The following is a 16859-nucleotide window of genomic DNA, read 5'->3' as shown; positions in this document are numbered from 1 at the left end:
AGTGGCAGTTCACCTGAACATGATATAGCAACACAGCTTAATACTCTGTTGGCCATACACTAAGTAGTTATCACACGTCACCCTAGGCCTTGAGAGAGCCAGCATTAATTACAGGATTGTCATCGGACATTGCGGTTACATTATTACCTTGCATTGACGCGGTGTGTCAATTTAAATCCTGCTCGTCAGTCATTTTTATTGCCAATAAGCACATCTTTTTCCAAATTTCTTTCGTCATATGAAGCGTACGGTACTGTTATCCCTAAAACTGAAATGCGTGACAACTGACATTGTACTTTTAGTGCCGCGCGTACAATGTGGACCCGGTGTATCAATGTGTACCAGTGTGTACCCATGTGGTATTTCTGTTGGGGAATAAATAAGTGAGTGCTTATGGAGTGAGTGTATTAGTGAGTGCTTGAGTGGGTGCTTGAATGAGTGAGTGAATTTGGTTTAAATAGGTCCTACCGCCCGAGAATATTTCTATTTCACTAGGAATTGTATTATCCGACATCTGGCCGAAACGCCAGGGCTGTCTCTAGCAAGACACTATTTACAATTTAGACCATATTTACACTATAGACAGAGACTGGGAAAAAAACAATCAGGCTGTGGAGCACAGACATAATTTAATTGTTCAGCCGAAAAAACTTTCATACAAAATCGCCACATGCCCTTTAAAACTTGCATTCCCCGCTAGCACATGCTAATTTGCATATCACGTGACCGGACTTTTCTCTTATTTGTAAACAAACTCGCTTATTCTGAAATCAGAACAGATTGGCCCAATGCACAGTGAGGTGCATGACAATATAGCTTTGTACACATCAAAGTGACCGTATCGCTAGCTCTCAGTCGGTCTTCGAAGACAGGACAACCAATATCATGAATATATACAACGGATAGCGAAGCAAATGGAATTTAACAGTTTTTCACGTTTTAGATATTTGCTCGATAAAGGTTAACCATTCTATGATGTAAGTTTATCTAGATGTGTAGATGGAAAATATATGCAATATCTTGAATGGACTATGTAATGCCAGCCGCGTGGAACTCGGGTAAGAGAGCGTATTAAAAACTTTTTCTGAGTCCAAGTTTGGCTGTTAAAACTCATCTAAGTTTTTGACAGGACATAAAAGTTTTGGCGGGAATTATCCCTGTCAAGATGAATGCTGTCGAGGAAGAAAGTCTTGCTGTTGTTATCATATGAGTATACTGTGTATTGCCATGTTGAGAAGGTGGCGTTCGGGGTAGGCAAGGACTGGAGCCGAGATAGGCTGCAGAGGAGGCACCAGCCTTGCGCCTTCAATGCTATTCGGCAAGTGTTGGATAGCGAGGATTCCCGTTCCTATGTCAACTTTCTAAGAATGAACAAGGGAAATGTTCAAGTAACTTCTTGAAAAAGCGGGGCCCTACATTCAAAGTCAGGACACAAGACTTGTGGTTTCTTGCAGTCTGATTGGCTAAATTACATCAAACTCCATCAAAGTTTGATGAGAAGTGTTCCGTCCAAGTCCGTCCAAAACTTTGTCAAAGTGCACTATCCAAAACTTGGTCAAAATGGACTTTGATAGTGTAACGGGGACTTTAGGTAAGGTTCGCTCAGTTTTCTTTTGGGTTGCCCACGTGGATGTGCTAAAGTTAATTTTTGAGAAAGTTTCCAAATTCAATTTAGCTCGGTTAAGTCTACAGATAACCTTGCTCTACCCCCATGTGTAGTGTTATAAAGCATAGTTTTGTCCTTAACTATTATAGTTAAAGCACGAGGACGCTTGAGTCCCCCAGTGCTTTGACGTTATAATAGTTCACTGAGTTAGCTGGAACACAGAATATTACATTCTTTCACTCAATTAGCAAGGAATCATAAAGTCAACACTGCCATGGAGAGAAACTTCTTTTATTCAGAGCAATTGTCAACACATGGAATGTAAAGTTAGTTATAAGTTAATTTGCGAGAACATAATTGTTAATTGACACCCATGGTTCTGGATGCACTAAGCCACAACAAACTGGATACTTCCTTGATGGTATCCCAGCAACCCTTCAAGATAACCATAGTGTTGAAATATCTGCTGTGACAATGTTTAAGTCTATAGGGGACTCTTGTCATTTCAAAATGATCACAATCTAAAATGATCTTTTGACCAAAAAAGGTATAAATTTGTTTTGCCATTGTCACATCTTTTTTCTAGAATTAATATTTTCATATTTCAAAGCGTACATCATGTACATAGAAAAATGTAACACAGTCTCTAAATATGTGTTTTTGCATTGAGATGGATGAATGAAATTAGACATATTAAAGGATTTCTTTGAAGTGGCCCATCAAAGATATGTGCAGTGGATACAAACCGTCACACGCAAGGTTTTCAGATGTAGGTGAGGCAGTAAGCATTTTTTTTCACTCTTGTATGTTCTGGCAATTGGGGCATAATCTCATGAATGTTGTTTTTTTCCATAGCCATAACATGCATGTCAAGTATTTTAACAGGGTCAAGATGTTGGTTCATCAACAAACTGCTAGAAAAGGTACCTGTCATAAGTTGTTGATTTGTGAAAATTGTTTTTTTCATTACACATGGTTATGGATCAGCTGTCTCAAATGTGGCTGTTTTTCATTAATAGCTGAGAATGTAACCACTTCAATGCCAAAATGACCACACAAAGTATTTTGTAATGAAAAGGGAAGTAACTCACAGTTGCCTTGGGCAACAATGGAGTAGTGACACTGCTGGCCTATCCCTCAGCATATAAGTGTGTAGAAAATGACTGATTTTGAGAAGTCAAATGCCTGATTACGTTGTGTAATGTTAGAGTCACCTGAACTAGTGAAATCAGTGAACCCAGTGGATTCCCCACAATCCTGGCTCAGATGACCAAACCTGGGATTAAAACAGCCCAGTTCAGTCACTTGTTTCCGTCATTCATATATTTTTATTTCACCCTCGCAACCATACTTTGTAGAGATCATTTTTTATTTAGACTATGAAACCTATGGTTTTCACCCATACCAACCACTAATGAAAAAACAACCAAAAACCCCAACTTCCATAAAAAATCTTGACTGTTGTGGGTGCTGTTTTTTTTTAAACACTGTGGCTACGACAAATGAATGACCTTACACTCAGTGTCAGGCTGAAAACATAAGGGTTCATATCAACATAATACGTAGCTTCATAGTCTAATAAGTTGTTTCTCGAAGATAATTGCCTGGGTCGACTTGCACAAAGCAATCTTAGCACTAAGATGATCGGAACTCCCATACTTTAACATAGGCTTATGATAGTCTTAGCGCTAAGATCGCTTTGTGCAAGTGGGCCTTGGTTTTCAAATAGCAACTATCTGCATCCATTGCACACAGCTCTGTTAAGTGTCCTTTACTCATTCACATTGACAGTGATCGTCTTGCCCTTGGGGTCGTCGAATCTGTCCATCGTGCTCAGCTGGGAGATCATGTACATGCCTACGAACAGGATTACAGTGAAAATTCCAACAGGGACAAGTCCCATCCAGATCGGAATGGTGAAGAACCCCACACAATCCCAAGCCTCTGAGAACTGGTCGTTCCTCACACCAAACGGCTGAAACTGTTAATGAAAAGCAATTAATTAGTAGACATCTTACAGTTTATCGCATTATACATCAGGCCTACCAAAGAAACCAACAGAAGGCTCCCAAATTATGGAATATTACACACTTTCAATAGAAATAGGCACAGCAAAGACACAAGCGGTAAATCACAAGGACCACAATAAATGGTTACACGCAGCGTGATTTACGGTGTCAGGTTCCACTGCAAACGTGCCAGGTTCGTATCATTACGATGCAAATGTTATGGGGATTGTGTCTTTGTTATTAGTTTGGCTTTTTCTATGTAAAGTGTGTACCTTCTGCTGGTTTTCTTTGGAAGGCTTGAACTTGCTAAAAAGTTAAATTTGAATAAAGCAGAAAAAAGTGTTAAATCATAAACTAGAAAAAAGTGTGAAATCTCAGCTATAAATTTTGAAATTAGTGTTTGTGATTAATATTACATTTATGTTAGTATGATGATTTTCAGTAAATGCATATGAAAAACAAACTGACATTGAAAATTTGAGCATCTAAGTACCATCCTCCCTACCTATGTTTGATGTTCACAAGAACATGAACTTACCTGCATCCCATCAAATTTAAGCAGAGCATATTCCTTGCTTTCTTTCGTCATGTTCTTGGGATACAGTGTTAGGTCGGAACAGTGGTAGGAGAATATTGGGGGCATGGCCATCTCTGTGTCCTTCAAGCTCATGTACTGTTCGTCGACGATTACTTCCTTGTTGATGGTGGTGTTGGTGACACTGAGGGTGAAGTTGACAGCCACCCATCTGTCTACTCTCTTCTCAGCAGTAAACCTGTAACCATGGTAACAAGACATTTGACATACTCATCTCACTTGATCAAACTCAGTTTTGATTGATTAAATCACAAGTAACACAAACTTGATACATTTTAACATGTCATACTGTTAGTGGAAAATCAATGACATGCAATCTCTATCAGAGGTGTAACGATACGACGTGGCTGCAATACATACATATCCCGGTACTAGAGGTGCGACACGATTCATATCCTGATACATTCATTATATTTCATAAGTTCTTTCTTTTTGCAGGTGCATCAAAGCCCTGTATTATTTGTATTTAAATTGCGATATCGAAGATGGGACAGTCTAGGGCAGAAACAAATAGGTTAGAGGGCAGTGTAAACGTTGTGCTATTTATAGCCAACGGCAAATACTATGGTATCTGTGCAAGCTGGATGTTGAAAGTTTGTTATTATTCACATGGGTTTACACTAATATTACTTGTAATGTAGTGTATGATACGTACGGTTGCAAATCGTTGTATGGTATTGCAGTCCCCATACTGGGATACAATACTTTATCGCTGTACTGTTACACCACTAATATCAATCATGTTAGTGCAGGCAGTTAATTGTTTCAACAAATTTGTCTCATTTTGTATACCGATCTTAAAGAGTTTTGATTAATACATTTTCTTTTATTTGCATGGAGTAAAATTGAAGATGGGAGGTGTATGTGTGTGTGTGTGTGTGTGTGTGGGGGGGGGGGGGGGGGGGGAATTGGAGGGATAGGAGGAGGAGAGAAGTATGGGTATATTAATTATATATAAGTTAAAAACTAGAAAATTTAATAAAGGTATCTTTGCTTACTTGAACATGACATAAAAGGTAAACTCAGTTGTGGTGTTGGAGGTAGCATTTGCTTCCAACTGGAACCTGAAAGCATAAAAACAAACACACATCACTGATCATTGCTGATACACTGATTTCAGTTAATGTTAAACACAGAGCTTCAGTGGCCTAGCATTTTAACACACGTATGCATGCACGCACAGGTCGCAAAATAGGTGCAATTATCTTGAAAAGTGGCGTTAACCCCATATCACCTCACATTTCATCTTACCTCGATTGGTAACTTCTATGTGCACACATACAGAGTATTTAATTTTATTATTAATGAATATATCATGATACTTCTGAGTCGATATATCAATAACAGAATCACCTATCAATGACACCTCTAGAACCAAACCCTGGTCTTTCTCGCACATCACACTAACATTAAGCTGTGTTATAACTGAAAAATGATTCAAAATGGTGTCTAACCCGATAGGTTTTTCTCATATAGACAACATAACAACAACGTACATGGCTGTGTTGTTGCTCCAGGAAGACATCCCGTGACTGTAATTTCCCTCTTTGGGGAATTCAATGACTGTCCGAATGTCATTGGCCTTGTCTGCCATCGGCTGCACAACCACCACCTTGATACTGCGACTGTAGAAGTACATCACCCCAGAAACATTGACGAAGATGCTAGTTGCGTTGTCAGGATTTTCCAACAGATGGCGACCTTTGAATGTTGCCTTGGTGTCCTGATTAAAAGAAATAACATCAGAATCATAAAGTGACACAAATTGCTAGGGCTGTATACCACAAAGAGATTTGTCATTTATGATAGAGGAGGAATGGGACTGGAGAGATCAAGGTGTGTGTATTTGCGTGATGAAAGAAATGACACAGCAAAAGTGTGTGTATGCATGTGTGTTCTGCCAAACTTTATCTCAACAACAACTTATAAATTATGAATGTGAACATTATTTAGGGACTGGTAATTTATGAGAGAGAGAGAGAGAGCAAGTCCATAAATCCTGAGATTGTCTAACGATACTCAACATAATCCTAATCCCAAAATTATGTATTCAAATTAAAATGACAATAGTTCTTTCTTTTCACTTTCTAACACTGGAAGTAACTTGTTGATTTGTCTCTGACTTGTAGTAGTATTAAGTTAAGGATACCTGCTGTGATGGTTGTGTGTTCACAGTGCAACTCAAACTGTGTTGGGAATGCTTTGATAATAAATTCTTAGTCAGGCTATTGCCAGTTTGAAGTCATGCACCTCATATACCAAAAGGAAAATCTTCAAAGATACACCAGGATATTTTATCATACTAAAAGTGAATGAATTCCCTTTTCACATTGTGTCACCCCCTACAAGCATTGGTTCCTGGGGACCTGTTCTAACCCTGAAGAGGGTGTAAAGATGTACAGTCACATGCAGAAATATTCCTATTTCATGGGAAGGGATCCATGATAGGAAACTGTTGATTCACTCTCACAAGCATTATGGATATTGTGCCAATATTGTACTAACCCGTTCTGCTCTCTCGCCTGTAAACAGTGCTGTGTATTCAATACTGCGCTTGTTAAGAGCTTTCACAATCTCTCCAACTTTCTCATCTTTAAAGGAAAGACAGAAATATTCTCAATTGATACATGTTGGATTCTAAATTCTGAAATATTGTACACAACTTGTTAATTTATCTCTTATAGTAAATATACACAATCTAATAAGGTGACATGCAAAAGTACATGTGACAGTTCCAATCTGCCTCAATTTCACTCATTTTGAGTGTGTCCATGTTTTATTAGCAGAAGACACTTATGATTAAGGGGAGATAATTTTCAGGGAGGCAACTCTTGTAAGAAAAGAAAACAATAGTTCCGTCAACGTGTTATGTTCACTGCAGTGAAATATCCAGTGTTATGTTCACTGCAATGAAAATATCACTTTTCTCAAATTTAGAAAACTGAAGTATATAACATAACATAACATAACATAACATAACATAACATAACATAAATAGAGTTAACTTCTAAAGGGAGGGACATTAACAGGATACACATAATGTTGCCAAGAATAGTGCATGTCATGCATATTCATAAACACACCAAGATATTAAAATGTGATGACAATGACATACAAAAGTGACTCGCCATTTGCAAATAAAACATATCACACTACCGGAACTTGTAATAGGCAGAACTGGAAAAAGGGTTGGTCATTTATTGGGTTGAATATTCATAGTCATAACATATAGCAAAACCCTTAAATTTGGCAAATTTCTACATGTCCTTATGCTGTCTTTAACCTATTGGGCAGTTTGGCAAGAACAAAATGCTTCTAATGCTTTTTTACATTACATCTTGTGCTTTTGAATTAACACACCCAATAGGATTAATATGGGCTACAAGACATGCCACTTGGCTGTCAGGGCTAAACATGAAGATGTAACAACAGCCTCTTACCATTCTTTGAAATCGCCCTCTCTTCATTCTTTTCCTGACCAGTGGCTGGCAAGAGAACCATGATAAGATAACTCTTGTCTTTCTCCATTTTCAGCCCAGATACATGTTCAGGGCTGGACACACTGTGCACTCGGCCCTTGAACTCCTTCATCAAACCATCAATGACAGCTTTAGGAGAGTGTACTGCGGGCAGGTTCACAGAGAAGTGGTCATCCATAAGAGTCTGAAGGAAGGAGCATATATAAATTAACATGTGTTCGACATGACATGGTGAGTTTGACACAAATTTGATCAGTATTTCAATAGAGTTACATTGTGACGTGTCACATTAATTTTTGGATGAAAATCCTTAAGTGACACAGGTCATGCTCAGAGATGTTTACCACTTCAACAGAGTAAGGTCTTAATAATAAATAATAATTTCCTGTTCACAGAGACAAGCATGAAATAAAGAAAAGATGACAAATACAATGACAATTGCTATAAGGAATATATCGTTTAACTTAACTATATGTCATAAAGGCAGTCCTTAAATCATTGTCACATTGCCTTTGGAAATCATTCATTTGACATGAAGAATTGTGTTTGTTTTAGTTTAAGGAAAAAAAGCAATAAAACAAAAGATTGACGCACTAGGGTTATTATGATTATGGTGGTAGCAAATTTCTACAATATTCATTTTCCCCAACAGTATTCATGGTATTGTGTCAGATATATTAAAATACAATAATAAACATATAAGAGCACAGTTTCAAACCTTGATATTCTTGAATGCACCTCCATCACTGAATGGGTTGTAGACATCGGCATACTTGGAGAAATCTTCCATGTGGAGCTAAAAATAAATGTGTACTGGTAGTTCCACTACAGGTATTCAGATTGCTTCATTGTGCTTCATTGTGTGACAGTACACCAGCACAGATTTGTTCTGTGTGCATAGGGATCCCAAAGGATTCTACTGGTTAATGCTAACTTATAATTCTAACTTATAACAAATCATAATTATATTACAAGTGAAACAAGTGTGTATCTGAAAACAAAACTTAAAGTGAATAATAGTAATAAATCAGTATTATCAACTGACTATGATGAGTGTTTTAGGTCTCACAATATGACCGACGAGACACAAAGGTAAACATTTTGAGAATATGGAAACCAACCTTGTCTTGTACAAATGCCACAACATTGTGTCCTTGTTTGCTTGTGAGTGGGGATATATACTTGTCGAGGAAAGTTTTACCATCGATACTATTGCCAGCATATGTCTGTGGTAGATCACTTAAAGGCCTGAAGAGAGAAACATCAGAAAATCATTAAAATGACATGTCTGTAATCTTAGGATTATCTGATTATTAAAAATACCACCAACATGTCAAACGTTATTGAATACATCTAGTCCAGACATCAGACAATGACTTAATGGAAAAGCAAAAGTCAAAGGACAAGTGACACTTTCTTGTGGACTACAGCCTGGACTACCATTCTGCAGATCATTTCTGTTGAGTAGTGAAAATATAATACAATTGACTTTCTAACCATTTTCCTGATGTATATTGATGAACACTATGAACCTTTGCCCATTGTATTCATTTACTTCGAATTACAAAACAAATAATTTTCTTATTCATTAGTCAGTGCGGCTTGTGATGACAACTCATCTTCAAGTGAAACGTATTGCCATGTCCATGACTTGTAAAACTTTGTGGTCTGAACACTCAGATAATAAAGGGCGATAAAAATAAAGCCGTGATCATCAGTGACTACTGCATACCAAAATCACCGGGATCAGAGTTAGAAATGTGGGTCACCTTCACGTGCCTTATGGAAGTCACTGCCGGATGCAGTGGACTGTCAACAGGACATCACATTTCGCATACTAGTCGCGCCATGGGTCATAACATCCGTCCAAAGAAATGCTCTAATTATTACTCTATGGTCATATTCCTATTCTAAAGTCTGTTTTTCTGTTAATAAATGCAGTTAGCATAGAGATAATGTCGGTCTGATCTTAGATTTTTCATAAGTTTGACCATTCGATTCAGGAAGTGCATCAATATTAATAATTACGGATCCTTTGATGACGCGTTTAAGGTCCATATACACAAATAAAATGCGCCGGTTACATTACCTGGATTGTGACCACATTAAAACAGGCACTTTGTCAGCAGTGATTACTGCCAGGGACGTGAAAGCCACCACAATCTGTATCGTCGACATCATCATATTCGCCATCTTGCTGCTTATGACCGATCACGTGGATATGGTCACATGATCAAAATCTCGCAGGCCGAACGAGAAGAGACCGAGATCTTCCTTTTACGCCATTACCCATCAACATGGGTGAGTCTGTTGCCCACGTGGTTGAACATTTACTAAAAAATACACGTTTTGTTGGGAACATTGTCAAATGAAAAACATGTGTAATAAAAGCAAATGTTTTATTCTACGTCTGGTTAACTTTTTGGCCATAATGACTGATATAAATCGACGTGTAGGTTGATTCACCGGGACATACTTGCAGTGCAAAGGCCGATGAGGCATGGTGAACATTAACTAGACTAGTCACCAATTTCCCAAATATGTTGATCATCCTTGAAACTTTAAGCGGGTGTATATCTGAAAGCAGAGAGGTTTAAATTTGATCACATTTATTTGCATGTTTTAACGAGCATAAAACTCTACCCGGACTTTTTATTGCTTGCTAGGGCCGCCAGATCAGAACTATTTCAAGGATTTATGAAACATTCATTTTTTAGGGGTTTACGGTTCATTTTCAAGGACATTACTAATTGATATCCGAAATGTACTGAAGATATCTTTAAAATCTGGTTTTTAATATAGAATGTCAAAAGTAACAAGCAGCATGAAAATGTCCCAATGGCATTTGTATCGAGGAAAGATCACCATTGTAGCTTCCAACGTCAACAAAATAACATCAGCCTATTGTTTTGAAAGTGACAGAAAAGGATAAGTGCTGTTATTGTCCTTTCATCTGTATTGTAACACAGCATTACGGAGAATGGATGGAAATAATTTACACTGCCATTCCTGGGGATGCAACAATACTGATCAAAGGTGTAAGAATGCTTGTTAGGGACTGGTTATTAATTAGGTTTTGGGGAAGAGAGACAGAGATTATATATCCCCCCACACACACACCCTCCCTTTTTTATTGAAAACAGAACTATTCCTTCCCTTTTCTCTCTCCCCCCCCCCTTTTTTTTTCTCGCAGTGTCATATTTTCAGGCACTCAACCTCCCCAATCTCACCACCCCCCACCCCCCACCCCCCACCCCCCCCATAATGATTAGACCTTGGGCCCCCTAAAACTATCTGAGTCCTCAGCAGTCGAAATAGAAACACCCAGGTAATTAATGTTATTGTTAAGGTAACCAACAGGATCACTGTGACAGGAATAGAACTGATCATACAAAGTTTGCAGGAGTCATATGAAATGAGAATTTTTCAACAGGTTGGAACAATCAAATCAAAAGCAGAATAAATTTGATGGTATTTGATAGTATCAGTTGAAAAACATAACAGAAAACTGAAATTGAAAATGCAAGTTTTTCATAAGAATTCTTCTTTTGTTAACCAGGAAAGCCAAAGGGTCTTCGTACCGCACGAAAGATGCGCGACCATCGTCGTGACCAGAGATGGCACGACAAAGACTACAAGAAGGCCCATTTGGGAACCAGGTGGAAGGCTAACCCCTTCCAGGGGTCCTCACACGCCAAGGGCATTGTGCTGGAGAAAGTGTAAGTGAATGTCTTCTCCAGGGTTGTCTGATTCATCGATTCATTGTGAAATTACAGCTGACGACACGATATGCTTAACAATGTATCAATTAATGTATGTGTTAGAACAGCAATTGCTATGTTTTTGCAGCTTAATAACTACTTGGGCTAGAATTACCCAGCTTATGAAACAAAAGTTTTAAATGTGATTGCTTAAAAGTTAAAACAATCAGAACAAACCTAAATTAACCAGTCTTGCAAGTTGATAAACTCTTGTTAGCTGAGTCACATGAACATGGAGCTTTTCATGCAGGAGTTGAGCAAATTGAGTATTGCGATACATATATTGTGACTCGAGAATTGCGCTGTGTTGATAAATGAAGTTAGCGTATCATGAAGCACATAGTCTTCAGTTTGCTTACATTGTTGCATTTGAGTGCGAGACTTTAGCCACTAATCCAAATCCAGAGTCTTGTAAAATTCAGCTCAGTTTAGTAAGCTCAGCTAATCATATTCCATAGACTATACTAAAAATGATGGGGCGAAATTCAGTCTAGTAGACTCAAAAGTTTTCAGTACAAATTTGCACTTGGATGTTCTCTTTTCACTGGTCACAAGACTCTGGGGAGAAATAGATCACAGCAATTAATTATTCATGCTGGAATGCTCGTGGCATTGAATTACTCTTGCTGTATTTTTGGTTGACAAATAACCAGTCAGAATAGAACAGGTCCTACTAGTACTAACATGAAATTTACTAGTCTTTGGCATTTTTCATGTGATTATTGTCTGTGACTGCATTGTGATTGAGGTGTCTTGTGTTGTGTAGACAACATGTATAATGTACCTTGATCATAAAGTGTCTGTCAAAAAACTTCTGACCTTTGAACAGTGATAGAAATTGGCACTAGTCCTATAGTCCTTGCCTAACTGCCCAACCGTAAAGGTATAAGTGCTAGTAGATATAAGGGATAGGTATTAGAGGTTTAATGTGAATCACAATATTTTGCATTCCCCAAGGCCGTATTGCGATACGTATCACAATACATTGTATAATTCTAAAGTATTAATTCGGAAGCAATCTGATACCTTAATAATTCTAAATTATTAATTCAGAAGCAATCTGATACATTAAGGTATGAACTGAAGTTCATAAATGGAACAAAACAAGATGCTAGTGCAACATAATGTTTACTCATTCAATAAATATGCAGCCATCTTTGGGCCCCGGATGCTCGCTCCTTGGCAGCGAAGGCATTTGGCAAGCATATAACATTAAACACATGATAAAAATGCCAATTTGAAATCACCACATATATTGAGTATGAAAATATGATATTGTGATACGTATCGTGGAAATAATGAACCTCAATTTACTGATATGCTGTTAATACCTCACACCCTAAGTAGAAATATGCCATTTTAATGCTGTTGCTATATGTTATCATTTTCATAAGTACTAGTGGACTAAACATGCTAGTTTCTATCGCTGGCCTTAATATCTTGGCATAATTTTCAGTAAAGTTTAGTAGTATTATTAGACTTTCTAGGGTGAGCATGCCTGAAGTCAGACTGTTGTTATTAAAATAATTTGTTTGTTTATTCTGTGACTGTCTTTCAGTGGCGTTGAGGCTAAGCAGCCCAACTCTGCCATCAGGAAGTGCGTGAGAGTGCAGCTCATCAAGAACGGAAAGAAGATCACGGCCTTCGTCCCCAATGACGGTTGCCTCAACTTCATTGAAGTAAGTTCATTAAAATATCACTTTGACTTGCAGTAATAGTTACTTTTGTAATTTTGTGTAAGGATGAATTCTGTAGAACATGGACTATCTTGTACATCATTCATTATTCCATGTGTTAAGTCTGATCTATTATTATCAGTAAACTGGACCCTTTACTTACAAGGGTTGTTACGATTCACTCACATATCTGGTGAATTGTTTATTATCAATACTCGAATTGTACTCAGTATTCGCAACCCTTTTAACCAAATATTTACTAATTTTCACCAAAACAGTTTTAATAAATGAAAATCAAAATATCTGTTTGGCCATCTATGACAAAAAGTCATTTAATGTCTATATCTACCAGCTATGCACACATGCTCGCCCATAAAATACTTTTAATAACCAGAGAGTGTAATAGCATGACAAACTTGTGCTGGTCGTAAGGGTATCTAAATGGATCAGTTAGTCACTGAATTATCTCTGTGGTCGTATTTAGGCCATGCTTACAATGTTGCATATCTGGTAGCCTCTAAATGTTTCACTTTTCTTTTAAATACCCAAATGCAGTAGTATACTTTAACTTTGATTTGCCAAATAAAATATCTTGTTGCTAATTTGTTGAAGCCCAGTCTGTCCTCACTGTGGGGGCACATGTGTGTAAACCAAATGGATAACTCGTCATTGTTAATGTTTACAGGAAAACGACGAGGTTCTGGTTGCTGGATTCGGAAGAAAAGGTCACGCTGTGGGAGATATCCCCGGTGTACGTTTCAAGATCGTGAAAGTGGCCAACACCTCCCTATGGGCTCTGTTCAAGGGAAAGAAGGAGCGACCACGATCATAGACACTGATGTGAATGTAAAGAAAATAAACATGTAAAATCAATGATTGTGTATATTTTGTTACAGATGATTTGATTTCATTACTGGTTGGTTTGTTGTTTAACACCGCACTCAGCAATATTCCAGCTATATGATGGCGGTCTGTAAATAATCAAGTCTGGACTAGACAATCCAGTGATTGATATCATGGGCAATTTTCCCAATTGCGAGGATTGATGACATGCATTAACCAAGTCGGCGTGTCTGACCACCCGATCCCGTTAGTTGCCTCTTATGACTGATAGGACCATGGCTGTTGTCTAGTGGATAGAGCATCGGTGGTTTGATCCTTGGACATGTCATAGCAAAACATGGTACTTGTTGTTATCCTGACTGGGGGTCAGCATTTATTGGACTAAACAAGGACAAGCCAGTATGATGTGTCTGAGTGGAGAGTCTATGTTCAACTTTGGCATGGTTATGGTATCTCCATGGGCTAGCACTATAAAAGAAGCATTAGTCCAGACAAGCACAAGCAGCCACACACCCATGCAGGTCAGTTATGTAGGAAATGGACACCATATGGTGAAGCAAAGTCACCTTTATGTCTCAGTATCCCCTGCTTGTTACAAATGAGGATTGGGTGGCTACAGTGTGTCGCATGGTTGATTGTATGGCACCAGTAGTGTGAACTGTTTAACAGTGATCTGTGAATAGTCCACAATACAGTGATTGACATCACGATTGGGATCACTATCTGGATTCAATGACAGGCTTCAACCAAGTCAGTGAGTCTGATGGTTAGACACACCTTACCACAAGCATGGGTTGGTGGAGACCAATTAACTTCAAGGCCACTGATTGACCTGGTCAAAGCATGATTAGTCACAGGCTGCCATGATATAGTTGAAATATAGCTGACTGTGGCTTCATACAACGTTCCTAGTTCTGGTCACCAACAATATGCCTCATAATCTTGTATGAGAAGTTGGATTACTATCTGCAAAATCAACCTGTATATGTTGTATGGTAAATGATACAGGCCATTATGTATCTTGTAGTTGAAAGATCGCCTCCATGATCTAGTAGTAGAGGTTCCGCATGCAGAGTGGAAGGTTGGGGGTTTGATCCCTGGCCACATCAAACCAAAAGACATTAATGGTACTTGTTACCCTGCCTGGCGCTAGGCTTTAGGGGCTAAAACAAGGACTTGGCTCGGATTCTGTATACTGTGAGTGGAGTATTCTTGTTAAACTGCGGCATGGTATCTAAGTGGGATAGAACTAAAATCGGCATTACAAGTTGCCACACATTTGGTGCAATAAAAAATCTTGAAGGTGTTTAACCCCATTTCACCTCACCTCTTGTAGTATGTATGTTTTTCAGTCGCTTCTAGCTAAGTTCAAGTGATATGACATCAAAAATGCTTTTCTAATATTGTACCCCATCTTCCCGAGGCAAGGGAGTTAACTGACTCTAAAAGTACTGGACTTTCATAGTCAGTTAACTCCCTTGCCTCGGGAAGATGATTGTACCTTTGTTGAGAATCATTAGATAGTGATTAATTGAATACAATTCCCCCCCCCAAAATTCAAACCGAAATATGTGGATAAAAAAAAGATTTCAGTCAAAGAAAGAAATCATTTTATTTATTTCATTTTCACATCTTTAATGTTCGACCCACAAATAAAAGCAGAACACAATCTTGCTTAAACGTGTTTTTATTTATGATACTTCCAGGTCACTGAAGAGATCTAACTGGATTTCTGAAAGGAAGAATAAATCCCTTATAACCGCCTCGAAGCAAAAAGCCGCACGCTTTTTCCAGTCAAAGTCACGTGACATAGCTCAAGAAAACCTAAGCTCAATCGAACAGCTGTTTTCTAACAATTTTCAATCTGTTTTTTGGCAGATAAACATGTCGGCAAGATAAATTCATTGTATCACTCGGGGTACATGTGCTTTTTATACGTTCCGCTTCAGGTATAAAACTAAACGCGGGACGCATGGAATCACATGTACCCCGAGTGATACTGCTACAACTTATAATGTACAATTCATTTGGTACCAATGATGGAACAGCCTCCGTGGTGAAGTGTATAGAGCGTATGTCGGAGAGCAGTGTTGGTCGTTCGATCATCTGGCCGTGCCATACCAAAAGACGTTAAAATATTCCAAGCTTGACTCGGGGCATTAAGGGGATAAAACAAGGACTGGCTTGCTAAATCATGTTGTGGCTGGCTCAATCATGTATCCACGTGAAACTGTCGCATGATAAAACACGCACGCACAAAATAAGTGCACATGACTGTAAAAGTGCAACAATCTTGAACGCGACGTTAACCCCCATTACACCTCATCTCATTACAGATCGAATACGGTAGCTTGATAAGCTGAAGGCGTTGTGCAGAGTTGTGTCCCTTAGACTTGCCAGACTATGATGGCTCCAACTGGTTCTTATTTCCTGGGATTTGTTGCGTGTGGGCTCTACCTAAAGTGACATTTGTGAATGCTGTAAGCAATAATACAGCTTCATAAGGGTACCTACCCGTGAATAATTGAATAAGCAAATAATCAATGCCACTGGCTGTAATAGCATGCAACGACCAAGTGACAGTTTGGCCATTTTGGTAGTTTCTCAGACTCCACTAACATCTAGTCTCTGAAATGAACGTATCGTACAGAAAAAAACAGTTGTTCAGTTATCTTAATAAAAATATAATAAAAAGGGAGCCCAGTGATTCTCTTCATTTTCAGATACTGCAGTAATCTAGACTTGCCAAACATTAGACTTGCATGGGCTGTATTCGATTTATATTTGTATCAGGGTCTGTAAGACAGACTAAGACTCCACGAGCACCGGGTATTAAGAACCTACTTGGCAGTGTCTGACGCATCGTGATTTTGCAGTACCTAATCCTGGA

At 38.4% G+C, this 16859-nt stretch overlaps 2 protein-coding genes across 2 annotated transcripts; one reads left to right on the top strand and one right to left on the bottom strand.

The window, feature by feature from the left end:
* Positions 1-1881: 1881 nt before the first annotated feature.
* LOC124145890 (V-type proton ATPase subunit S1-like) lies at positions 1882-9928 on the bottom strand. Its single transcript, XM_046515847.2, has 9 exons — positions 9779-9928; positions 8811-8937; positions 8408-8485; positions 7651-7873; positions 6716-6801; positions 5707-5933; positions 5209-5274; positions 4154-4388; positions 1882-3587 (listed from the first exon to the last, which is right to left on the bottom strand). The coding sequence occupies exons 1-9, from the start codon at positions 9880-9882 to the stop codon at positions 3378-3380; spliced, it is 1356 nt and encodes a 451-aa protein (XP_046371803.2). The 5' UTR covers positions 9883-9928; the 3' UTR covers positions 1882-3377.
* Positions 9883-13999, top strand: LOC124145891 (40S ribosomal protein S23). Its single transcript, XM_046515848.2, has 4 exons — positions 9883-9990; positions 11249-11408; positions 13009-13129; positions 13812-13999. Exons 1-4 carry the CDS (start codon positions 9987-9989, stop codon positions 13956-13958), a joined length of 432 nt encoding a protein of 143 aa, XP_046371804.1. The 5' UTR covers positions 9883-9986; the 3' UTR covers positions 13959-13999.
* The last annotated feature ends 2860 nt before the right edge of the window (positions 14000-16859 follow it).

The sequence above is a fragment of the Haliotis rufescens genome, unplaced genomic scaffold (genome assembly GCF_023055435.1).
Source record: "Haliotis rufescens isolate VD_foot unplaced genomic scaffold, xgHalRufe1.0.p SCAF_45, whole genome shotgun sequence".
Taxonomy (NCBI): domain Eukaryota; kingdom Metazoa; phylum Mollusca; class Gastropoda; order Lepetellida; family Haliotidae; genus Haliotis; species Haliotis rufescens.
The sequence above is the reverse complement of the archived record's forward strand: the minus strand, read 5'-3'. Positions and strand labels throughout refer to the sequence as shown.